This window comes from Thermobia domestica, chromosome 5, assembly GCF_964235325.1.
Source record: "Thermobia domestica chromosome 5, izTheDome1.hap1.1, whole genome shotgun sequence".
In the NCBI taxonomy this organism is placed as follows: domain Eukaryota; kingdom Metazoa; phylum Arthropoda; class Insecta; order Zygentoma; family Lepismatidae; genus Thermobia; species Thermobia domestica.
Window position 1 is genome coordinate 249,043,658 of NC_137458.1, and position 12,966 is coordinate 249,056,623.

General features: G+C 30.1%; 1 protein-coding gene across 35 annotated transcripts in view; it reads left to right on the forward strand.

Annotated features, from left to right (window-relative positions):
- Window positions 1-12,966, forward strand: part of LOC145686531 (uncharacterized) — a 316,530-nt gene that overhangs the window by 231,625 nt on the left and 71,939 nt on the right. For 34 of the 35 annotated variants that reach the window (XM_081759929.1, XM_081759938.1, XM_081759945.1 and 31 more), the window contains 5 exons: window positions 1,372-1,425; window positions 4,121-4,183; window positions 6,026-6,109; window positions 8,589-8,651; window positions 11,608-11,649. In XM_081759929.1, the coding sequence (XP_081616055.1) occupies window positions 1,372-1,425; window positions 4,121-4,183; window positions 6,026-6,109; window positions 8,589-8,651; window positions 11,608-11,649 (306 nt within the window). The remainder of the gene's footprint in view (window positions 1-1,371; window positions 1,426-4,120; window positions 4,184-6,025; window positions 6,110-8,588; window positions 8,652-11,607; window positions 11,650-12,966) is intronic. The other variant, XM_081759957.1, reaches the window with a different exon arrangement.

Consider the following 12,966-nt stretch of genomic DNA (forward strand, 5'->3'; position numbering starts at 1 on the left):
GCACGCAACGTACGTGAAAAGAATGCCAATTACCTATCTGAAAATGAATATATAGATTCAAAATGAAACAGTAGTTCAATCAAAATACGAATACGAAGTGTGCACATCGAAAGATGCCAATACTGGAACATTTGTTCCAATTATTACCAGCAAATATATCAGAGCAATATTAACTGATGGTGCAACTGTTTCGAATGTTTTACTGTCACATGTGTTCCTATATTTGAAGTATGCCTATCGTATAAATGGGTTAAATATAAGGTTCTAAAACTGTAGATGCAGCAAAGCATGAAATTTTAAAATAGATGTTTTGTGTCCAAATGTTGAGTTATACTCAATAGACAAATTGGAACATATTCAAAAACCATCGTACTAAGGAATTGACATGATTTTGAATTTCCGTGTTCAGAACATTTATGATAACTAAAAAGATTTTTATCGGAAGCGTCGTACTAAAGATTTGGCATGATTATAATTTCCGTATTAAGAACATTTGTGATAACTAAAAAGACTTTTATTGAAAGCATTGTACTAAAAGTTTGGCATGATTATAATTTCCGTGTTCATAACATTTGTGATAACTAGAAAGACTTTTATTGAAAGCGTCGTACTAAAGATTTGGCATGATTATAATTTCCGTGTTCAGAACATTTGTGATAACTAAAATGACTTTTATTGAAAACGTCGTACTAAAGATTTGGCATGATTATAATTTCCGTGTTCAGAACATTTGTGATAACTAAAAGGACTTTTATTGAAAGCGTCGTACTAAAGATTCGGCATAATTATAATTTCTGTGTTCAGAAAGTTGTGATAACTAAGAAGACTTTTATCGGAAGATGCAAACCACCGACTTTTTCGCAGGGTTGTCCAAATACATGAGAAAAAAAGCAAAGACAGAAAGACATTTATTATTCTCTCTTACCTTTTTCTGCTAATGTGTTTAGACACTTCTCAGAAAGGTTGTGGATATTAAGTGTGGATAACTTAATCAAAATGTTCCTCAAATCGGAAATTATGATCACGTATTGGGCAAATCCTTAGTGCGACACTAATCATATGTAAAATTGAATCTGAATATCACCATTTATCTTTAACTTGAGGGGAATATTTCCGCCTATTTAAATGGTTCCTTATAAATTTAAGGTATTTATATTTTTTAAATATTTTTTTTAAAATTCTAATAGACTGAAAACGTTTTCAATTAATAAGAAAGTTCTTTAGACTCTATTCAATATTTTCTTAAAAGATGAACTCTAGATTTGTTACATATAATTTTAATTACATGAAGATTTATAATATTTAAATTATAAGTATTCCAATACTGTATAGATCTTTAATTAGTAAAATAAATAAATAATTTTTGATTAGGTCAACCCGGTAGTCCAGGAAGCCCAGGCTCACCAGGCCAACCAGGTGGTCCAGGTAAGAAAATTCAACATTAATGATTGTATTTATGCTGTTCATCTTATTACATAACGATATAGAAATAATAATTTCCAAACCAAAGTAAATGTGAAATGTGAATGTGAAAATACGTAATATAAGTAAATGTGAATTTTAAAAAATCTCAATCCTACCTTTATATAGTCACGCCAAAGAACAATTAATGTATTAACATTTGGTATAGATATTCAATCTAACGTAGAAGAATAAACGTTGGCATTATTTCTTTTCTTCAAACTTTGCTTGAAAAGAAAAACTGAAATCTGAAATCGAATATATGACATTAGACAAGAGGTCAAAAAACTTGAAACTACCTTATGGGTTAATCTCTTCTAATATAAATAAGTTCTCATATGACAACTTGTGAAAAATGATCATTTAGTGTTTTCCTTCTATTTTTAACAAATTCACGTTGTTTGTTTGTTACGTTGTTACTCAATTTCAGTAAAGCGTACTTCCAACCACCTTCCTCTTTCCATCCCAAAACCCATAAAGTTGAATAGGTTTTACAGGGATTCTTCACACAATAGTTACATTCTTCCTCCATTAGGAGTTCACTTATATATGTCATGAAATATGCATTAGAATGGCAAATAGAGATACATTCACAAAAAAAAAAAAAAAAAAAAAAACGCACGTCAATGACGCCAAATACAACAACGTTTTGATTTCACGTATGTCAAAACATATAATAGAAAGTGCACATGAAACAGATAATGTATGTTTTTATTTATTTATTTATTTATTTATTCAAAATTAACTGAAATGTATGAATAATTTTTGTTATATCTAAGGTAACAAAGCTAAGTACAGAACTTAGTTCCTTGACAAGAACAAGTGTAACATTAATGAACACAGGTACTATATTAATATTTTCACTTCTGAAAGAAGTAAAATAAAATTAACATGTTTAAATATAATTATTTCTCAACCTGTAGTAGATTTTAGTAACTAGGTGCACGATCATAGGTGGACTAAGATTATTCTTTTATCTCCATGCTCTCTTCTTTAAATGTTGTATTCTACATTTGACTTTTAAAAAAGATCAATATAAAATCAATATTGTTTATTGTACACGTTATAAGAATTTAAGTACTTAGTTAATCTCGTAGTGTAAATTTGTAGATTTTTTGTGATTCCCTGAGTATAATAAAGAGCATGACTGTGGTACTGATAGAGTTTACAATTAGGAACTCTTTTCAATTGGTTTTCTTGATTGTCCAAAATTTTCTTCCGAATACAAGAATTGAACACTAACTTAGTAGTGGATACTCCTTTTGGTTACTTGTGTGAGGATTTTTCACAAGTTAGGGACACTTATTAATTGACCTTGTTCTTTTAATTAATTATTTGCAAAATTTGTAACTCTTCTTGAACTTCTCAAGTTAATCTCATCATATTAAATAATCTTACCTTACTGACGAAGTAGAAGAGGTTCTATATGACTAAATAATACGTAATTTTGAAAATCATAAAACTGTGTATCCACTTACACGGATAACACTGTTTTCATACGAAAAAGGCTTACATCTACCACATCGATCTTAAAGACTGAAGAACAATCTTTTCGTTTAAGCGGCTAATTTGTCACAATATGTACAATAGAAATGTACACCGGTCTGTAAAATTGAAGAAAGACGCTACCCCTTAAGTAGCTAACACACTAACTTCATACAACAAAAACTTACATCGATCTTGGAAATTGAAGAATAGCAATTTCCGCTTAGGCGGCTAACATTGGTGTTATAAGGCAAAAAGTTACACCAATTTTTCAAATCAAAGAACGGCCGTTTCCGTCGAAGAGAAAACATTGGTTTTCGTTTTCATTGTCTCGATAATGTTACCTGCTGGAGGCAAAAATGTGACATCAAGGTATATTCGTCTATAGGTGATAAAACAGCAAAGACAAATTATTATTAATTAAATGCTCTCTAGCGTAACAATATGAAATTAAAGAAGTTTGGTTAGTAATTTAAAAAATCAAAATATAGAAAAATCAATATATTTTTGTGAATTCTAATATTTGACTCCTACATTGAATATAGCTCGAATATGAAGTAACACATTCAATAAAATAAAATGTTTCTATAGAAATATGTGTAGAGCATTTTTATGTATGTAGCAAATAAAAGTAATATTATTATTATTATTATTATTATTATATCATTCCAAATGAAATTTCTTTTGGATATATATTCTAGTAAGTAAGGCTTGAGTAAGATGGAAACTCGTTTAAAGTGAAAGAATATTTCAACCAAATTACATAAACTTTTTAAAAGTCGAATCTCGCTTTGAATCTCGTTAGAAAAGAATTCAACTTTTCAGAAGAGGAAAGAATGGGATAGGTTAATTTGACTTCTTCGGATGGAGTAGAAAGATTTTGAGCATATTATTGTCAACTGAAAAATATGTCATAATATTTTTTGATGTTATGACTTACTTAAATCTCAAATTAAATTTCCAAAACTCTTACCATTCTATTTCATATATTAAATTCTAGATATTCTATAAATTTTAATATCGTCATCTGTTTTAGTTGTTTATAAAAACATGTGTGATGGCCAAATTTGACTTGGAATAACTTAAGTAGTTGTCGAAATGAAATAAACGAATATTAAATATTACAAATTCTAGTTTACTAACTGTATTTTTTTTTTTTTTTTTACATTGATAGGTCAACCAGGAAGTCCAGGAGGACCAGGAGGACCAGGTGGACCAGGAGGCCAACCCGGACCAGGTAAGTTATTGAATTAATATTTATTATGCGTTTGAAGATGCTTCAGTTTATTTTTTTTTTTTTTTTTTTTTTTTTTGTTCTACATTATGATTTTTTTAAATCCATGAATTAATATTTGAACACTTTATTTTCATTTCCTAAGATAAATGATCTATGATACACTGATAAATGATAAAATATGATAAATTAATTATTAGGAATGTTTATTTTTCTCCGTTTGAAAAAAAAATCCACACTTATTGTCGCAGAAATACTAACCACATAAACTTTTCAATACGGGATGCATGATCAAATGTCTGAAGATCTGAATGTTGAGTCTTGGTTTAATCAGAAATCAATATATCAAGATCTATGATATTTTAAGAGACTTCACTAGGTAGAAAGCAATTTGCATAGAGATCACATTTTAATTTGATCATGGTTAAGGATTAAAAGTTTTAGGATTTCCTTGTTTTCCTGGACAAATTAAAAGGAAAATTGTTTAATATTATATACATAAGATAGTTTACCAATATTAGTTCCGTTCCTTACTTGTTTTATTAAGAAATTCTACATTCTCCTGATAAAATACAAACTAAATACTTCGGCATTATTCTCAAAGTAGATATACGTATATTTTTAGCAAATTATTAAAGTATTTTAGTGTTTTGCTAAAGAATGCTAATGGAACTGAAACTATGTTTACAGCTATGTAGATATGTGTTACATAATCTACACAACGTAGTGTTATATGAAAATTTATAACTTAGTTTTATTTTCTGATATTTATGTTTAGTTTTCGAGCTTCATAGTTTAAATGGAAAAATGAAATTGATTAGCTTCCATATGAAGTTCTGAAAACATAAAACAAAATCTTACAAACAAAAAAAAAAAAAAAAAAAAAAAGGAAAGGAAAGGGAATCAGAAGATTTTTATTCGCGCCAAAAGTAATGTTTAAAGAAAGCTTCCAGTATATTTAGAAGTTGTTTTAATTCATTTACGTGTGCAATGCAGTTAACTTCTCGTCTTTCTGTACGTATCGTTTTTTATTTTCTTAATACGTTATTCAGTACATAACACATTCAGTACACAGACTGATATGACTTTTTTTCGTTAAAGTCCGTATTATTTCTGTAATATGTGAAAAGTCTCTTAACAAATCTTATGTCGCTTTGATTTTTCAATATTTCGTTACATCATTCTCTTATCGTATAAAGTATAAAATGTTTTCGTACACTGTTGTGAATGACAATACTTGTGCTCATCTAAGTACTCACAATATACACTCATCAAACTAAAATTCCTATTTTATCATATTTTGGATTATTACAGAAAAAAAGCTACACTTAATCCATTCTAAAAATCATATCTGATTTAAACTACTTAAGAAACAAAGCAATTTTATAACTTTGCTGCTCTCTCTGAGTCTTTCTGTGAACACTATATTGTACAGGATATTTCTTTGAAAAGAAAACTGTTTTAGTATAAACTACTTTTCTTTGATTATATTTTTATATTGCAAATACGATGCTACTAATTGATCAGATTGTAGAACACGTAGACCAAAACAAGCGTATTTGCTTACATCACACACTAACTTGAAAAGAATACATTATAATACGAAACTTTAAAACCAAATCAATTTATTCTCTTTCCTTCTTTTTTTCTCAAAGTACAAAGCACATATTCTTAACTGTGACTTACACATATTGTATATATGGGGCTATAGATATAATAAAAAGTCTATTGACTTTTTCATTTCGTAATATGTATGTGACTGTTATTGCATCAATGTATAATTAGATGTATTGATTAATTAGCTAAATAGATGAAACAAACAATTATATTTTATTTATCCTATAGGAGGACCAGGTGGTCCAAGTGGACCAGGATACCCATCAGGACCACAAGGACCCCCAGGAGGACCAGGGTATCCAGGAGGTCCTGGTAAGTAAAATTAACAGATAGTTTCCCATTGAATATTTTATAAAATTGTATTTCTATCTTAGAAACTAACATAAGCAAAATCAAGCTCCCTCGTGGCTAAGTGGTTAGCTTCCGAACCTTTGGCGTGGGAGATCTGGGCCCGATTTCTAGCGGGAGCTCATGGGGTTTACATCCAATGTTAAACTGTAGGTCCACGTCTCATATAGCATCGCTGGTAAACTGAAAATCAAATTAAAAATCATAAGCAAACTCTAATTTACTCTACTGAAAATAATTTTCTGAATTTATTATAAAATAGAAACACATATCTAATGATATTTTTTCTAATTAAAGAACATGAAACTTAACTTTACAAAACACATTAACGTGTTCGTATTAACCCAGTTTACACTTTATAATTACAATGTTAATATATGGTATATAAAACAGGAAGCAGATATAAAATATTATAACTTTAATGTTATCTGCAGAAGAAGAAATATAAACACACAAAGAAATTCCAATATACGCGCTTAGAGAAATGCACTTCGACTACACTTAATAAAAAATAAATAAATTTCTGACTTTGTACAAGTCCATAGGCACTCTTTCAATTTCTTGCAACTATTTTACTGAGTTTCCTCTTTTTTCTTCTTCTTCATTGCCTGTTATTATAATTAAAGGAAGATTACGAAAATTCACAAAGAAAACAAACAAACAAACAAAAACAAAAAATACTAGCTTCTGATTTATTGTTTTATAAATTTATCTTTTGATCTTTGTTGGTGGTTTATATTTTCATTACTGCAAAATTTATGAAAGAAAACTTGGGTTTACTTTAGAATGGGACACTTTCTAGTATCGGGTGATATAAAAAGTTGCAAATATTTGGAATTAGAAATTCTGAAATTACATGCTTTCAATCTGAAATTCTCGAAGGATCTGAACAATACTAAGAACTCTAAACACAATAGGGGGCCGCGGTGGCTCAGTGGTAGAGCGTTCACCTCTGGTGCATGGGGTCTTGGGTTCAAACCCTGCTCCCGCCAAGTGAACTTTGTGGTGGACAAACACCGTGTGCGTGGGTTTTCTCGGGGTTCTCCCGTTTCCTCCCACTTACTTCATTCCACCATTTCATTCATTTCTCATAATCACCGTCTTCTTTAGCCTAACCGGCATAACCGTGGGACGTAAAACTCAAAGATTTCTTTTCATTTTTCTAAACACAAGATAAAAGGTATTAATATGATCGTGAATCAAAACAGAAATGGTGTTTGAATTATATTTTATTAGAGCATTAAGTCAAAATTGAATTTGGACATTGACACTATCAACAATAGATGGTTCTCACCTCATTCAGTACCAATAGTTTGAAAGATAAACAGTTTCAGGATCCATTTTCTAGCAAACTTCGCTGCAGTATTTTCTTCCAAACTGTGTTGAAGAAAAAGTCAAGTAATTTCTATTGATTAAGTAAGTAGTGCAAGTTGGTAAGCACATCTATCGATTTCCTCTAATTCTTTTATCTAATTTTCTCTTTTTCTTTCATCTTCATTTTCTGTTATTACAATCTAAGGAAGATTACAAACAAGTTATAAGAGCTTATCATCTAGAGTTCCAAGTGTCTAAATCCGCTCTAAATAGTCCCAGAGCAGATCAACACCCTCGTCGCAATTAACATCCTACGACCTTGTGTTTTGGCACCTACACTTCACTTCATCATTCATATTACATGTGATGCTAAAACCTTATGTATACGTAAATAAAAATGCAATTACTAAATAAAATCTTGATACCCATCTCCAAATAGACCTACCTAGATGCTCATGGTCCCATAGAAGGCGTTACCTTCTGCGGTCTGACTGTCTTCGGATCGGAATGAAACTACACTTAAGAAAGGAAGATTTTAGACTAAAAATAGGAAACTAACTTCTGAAAATAGTAAATAGTAACGCTGAGTTAGTTGTCTTACAATAGTTGTAATTCTTAACGTGTATTATCAATTATTACAATAACTATCTGCTCATCCACCTACGACAAGTAAGCTGATCAATTATTAGACAATGAACATAAATAAGAAATCCTAGATACATGCAACTACCTACCAGCCCTCACATGATGTTCTGATAATAATCTTCTATCAGGTTTGAACTTTACTTGTTATAATTTACGAACAACGTAAAGTTTGAGTTCTTAAATGTTATGGTCGAGGTGGTGAATCAATAAAATAAACGAAGAGAAAAAAAAAAAACATTTTTTCATTGTATCTGTTCCATACAAATGCTTCCTTGAGTAAATATAAAATATTAAAGTTAATTTATACCTTTATATCCAATTGACGAGTAGATTTTTTTTTTCGAAATAGACTCTGAGTTAAGTGATATTTGAATATTAGTATTTCTCTAATTAAAACTACAACATTTTTACCTTAAAATAATTTGCACATGTTCAGAAATAACGATGAATAGATTGTAAAAATAAAATTCATTGTTTATAATAGGACAACCAGGAAGTCCAGGTCAGCCAGGAAGTCCAGGATCACCAGGTCAACCTGGACAGCCAGGTAAGTTTCAAAACCCTCAAGATAGGCATCTAGAGGTATAGATTGTAGGAATGAGAGCTGAGGAGACTATTTTCACGTTTAAGAAAACAAGAACCGACGTCTAGAGTTTGTCCGCAAAATATAGTGGTGATTGCGTACACAACAGCAGCGAACAAAGTATTATTTTTAACTTGGAAAAATGCAGCAGCTAGTAATATGAGTAATTCTTTATCCTCTAAAGAAAGATATTCTGTGTTTCACGAAAATAAATTTTAAAAAATAATAAATAAATAACAACTTTTACAAAAGCTACCGGAAAACATTTTAAGTTAGTAGTGAAATTATATTTTCGCATTGATCAATTTCAGCTCGTAAAAATAGGCCTCATTTCGAAACCATAATGGAAGCACGAGTCACATTTCATAAACTAGGATTTTTGTTAGGAAATTTATCATTACTCTTTTTTTTTTTTTAATGTGAAACTCATCTTTTCCCCTTGATTGTTTTTTACTCCAAGCAATAATTGTTTAGTGGCATGGAAAAAAATAGTAAGAAACGCTATACTTCACAAAATAAAAAAATAAAACAATACCAAATATATTATGAAACATTTGTTTATAAGATAGGCTAAATTAATTCATTATTCTTGGCCGATTCAACCTCAAGTAATGAATATTACTGGATAATATCAAATATTTCATGTTATATCAAATTTAAATAATTTTTACGGCAAGTTATCATTAAAAAATTATTTTGTTGTAGCTTATTTATAAGCGAATTTCATTTATTTACAAATAAACTGCAACATTTTAAAGTTTACTTCCTCTTATTCGATTTTAACCCTAATTCTTTAAAATCGGATTAATTTTATGAAAGTTCTTGCAGAACAAACACACAAATGGATGTCTGAAATGGTCAGAGTGTTCTTACACTTGTCTCAGTTGCGGTTGAAATTTGCATATGTTAATATATTCACAGGAAACATTTCCGAGTTACGATACTTGCAAAGGATAGACATATTAGCATACAATATTAATTCAATATTATTTAAGATCCAGTGAGATGTGGATGTGGCTCACTCTCGCTTTTAATTTTTTAATTGTTTCTTATTTTACAACTGGCATTTTCCTTTTATAAGTACTTTAATACACAAGAATCGGCCAACATTCTTTTACAATTCCTTCCCTTGATTCATTGTTTTTTGCTTTTAGTGTAAAATAGATTCACAACTGTCTCTGGGAACTTTGTTAAAATAAATAATAAAAGAATTAAAAATAGTTAACTAATTTGACACCTAGTTCCTTCCAATCAATAGCGATTTTTAGAGACTACAACTGACCAATAAGTTCGTAAAAAAATATTTGAAAACCATTATTTTCTACTTTTGTACTTATTAACTGTTTCAATGCTCCTAAGAGGAATGTTTTCCATCACAACTCCCACGATATCAGTCATAAATCAGTAGAAAATAATATTCAACTAAGTCAAGAAGCAATCTATATTATGTCTCTATTATTGTACTGTAACAGTATTTTTAAAACAGTGGTATATTGCCAAGTTTTTAGTTAACAGGACCGTACAATTTAAAAGAATTGTCATCGTGTTTGATAATTTAAAATTCCTCACAAGTGATGGCTTTCGGTAGATATGTTAAAGATTTACGTTTTTGTTGTTTGAATACAACACATTCTGAATCTAAATCGAAAACTTCTAAAAGGCGTTACTGTATTTATGTTAATATGAACATTGGGTTAGGTATAAAAAAGACATAAAAGATAATGGATTAAGTATTGGTAATAAAAGAGGTAGTATGTAGGCAGCCTGGGCTTTTTTTATATTAAAGTTTAAAATATACGTGTTCTCTCACGATAGTTTATCATCCATGTACTTATCTAAAATCTTTACTGTTTTTCACACAACATATATTCGTAATTATGTGCAGTAGTTAAGGTGCTAGTTTGAAGTGACTGGTGAGGATGAGAATATTAAGATAGATCTGTGGTGTGACGATGAAGAATATAATAAGTAACACTTATATGAGAAGAACTGTTAAGGTGGGACTCTTGAGCAAAAAGTCTCTATAATGAAGGCTGAGATGAATGGGACATGTAAAACGAAGAAAAGACGACTATGTTGGAATGAGAATTGAGAAAGTGGAGATAATAGGCAAAAAGAAGAGGGGAAGACCCAAGATACAAAATTGTTTGAGGGAGAGAATATGGAAAACAGAGGACGCCCAGGACAGAAGAGACTGAAGGATAAAATTAATAAAGACGGAAACATCAATCACATATAAACATGGCAAAAAGCGCAGACAAAAATAAAGAAGTGTTAATGTGCTATTTTACAGGATAAGTGACAGAAAAGGCAAACGACCAATATGTAAAGACAATATATAACTTACAATGTCATAAGACAAATAACTACTCACCAACTGTATTCTTAAGTTGTTACAGTTGTATCGTTAGGAAAGAGGAGCACACTACTCTTTTCTGTATTTAACGGTTCTACTCAATACTAACGGATAGCAAACGCTCCACAACATTGGTTGAAGTGTATTGAAATTTGTACGAAAGAAACTGAAATTACATCACAACGCCATTCCATTGTATAAACTTTCGTTTTTTATTTTGCACATATATTTATGAAAGTAAGTAATACTATCTTGCTAGATTTTCAATGACAAAATCTGACAATGTAAGTTTTTTATTTTCACTTGCGCTAGGGTTTTTACTGAAATAAACATAATTTCAATGAAGGATTAAGTGTTAGTGGTACCTAGAGAAAAAAAAAATTATTCTATCTTAAAACTTAATTTTGTATGGTTTACGAAAAAAACGGTAATCTTAGATATTACATTAACATAGAGAAGCACGTTTTCTGCTCATCGTACAACTTGTTTTGATTGTCACTAAATTTTCAAACTTAAGAGATTCGTTTAAGATTTTCAATTAAGAAAAGATATTTCTTCCTTTAGGACAACCAGGTGGACCAGGATCAGGTGGACCAGGAGGTCCAGGTAAGACAAGAAAATTTTAGTTGCTTATTTTTTTCAAAAAAAATCTATTTTAATTTTACTTTCATTTTATACTTTTAGTGTTACTTTATTTATTTATTATTTCCCATCCACGAAGAATATTTTTAAGTACTGACGTTCGTGTCGAAACAAACAAGTTTAAACAAACCGACGCAAGTAGAAAGCAATAAGATCTTAAAAAGTTAGTGTAATTGTCGTTTGAGTATCTTCTGTATCTCATTTGGAAAGAAATAATCGTAGTAGTTCAAGTTTTATTTACTCAGAGAAGAATTGTAATGTAACTACAATAAATTAACCTACTAACTAGGAAAATGTTTTATAATTTTAAATTAAAATTCATGTTGAATTTCTATGATATTCATCCTTTTTAATAGTAAAATAATATAAAGAAAGGTATGAAAATATTTATAGAAATAAGCTAATAAAGCAACTTTAATAAAGTTAGAAGATAGGAAATCGAATTATCTCTATCCTTCGCCTGTAATATCACTAAATCAAGCAGCAGCGTCAAAATTTACAGACGAAGGACTCATTCAATCTTAGATTAGAGAAGGAAATTAATTATTCCTATGTTTTGCCTAACAGCTCAGTCAATTCAATGCCCTCTATAAATTATATATTGCGGACTAATTCATTATCCAACTAACTAAAATTTTTAATTAAGTTAACATCAAAATTAAATTAAAATAAAGATGTCTGTTTATATCATGTAAGTGATACAAGATGAACATCTGTTTTCATCTTCGAAAATGAACTATTTTTAAAAAAATGCTTGATAAGCCATAAAATTTTATAACGCACAAAGAGTGAAAAGTGACTGACTGGAACTCGAACCCGGGACCTCCGATATACCATGCCGATGCATTCATTAACCACTACACCACCTAGTCCACTTCCCAGAACAGCCACTCACTCTCTCATTCTCGAGGTCAATGCTCTCCACTCGGACCGCATTTGTTGTACCATAGAACCACTGCTGTTCTTGGACAATCCCTGTGTCCATATACCGAACACTTATCATGGTTGTAATTTTATATGGTTTAAGTTCCAAAGTTGGGCGTTCGTTTCCAGCAAAATTTTTAAAATTTACAGGAAAGAAATGGATAATTTGATCGTTTGAGTGATTGATAATATATAAGAGTGTCGAAAAATCTGTTTATTTGTTATATATAAGCGGTTATAAACATGGGACTATACGGCAAGTGGAGGGAACTACTTGGCGCAAGGTAACTGAACAGTTGCATTATGGGAAAGAAACGAGCATTTATGTTATCAATATGGCGAATGTACAAGGGCAAT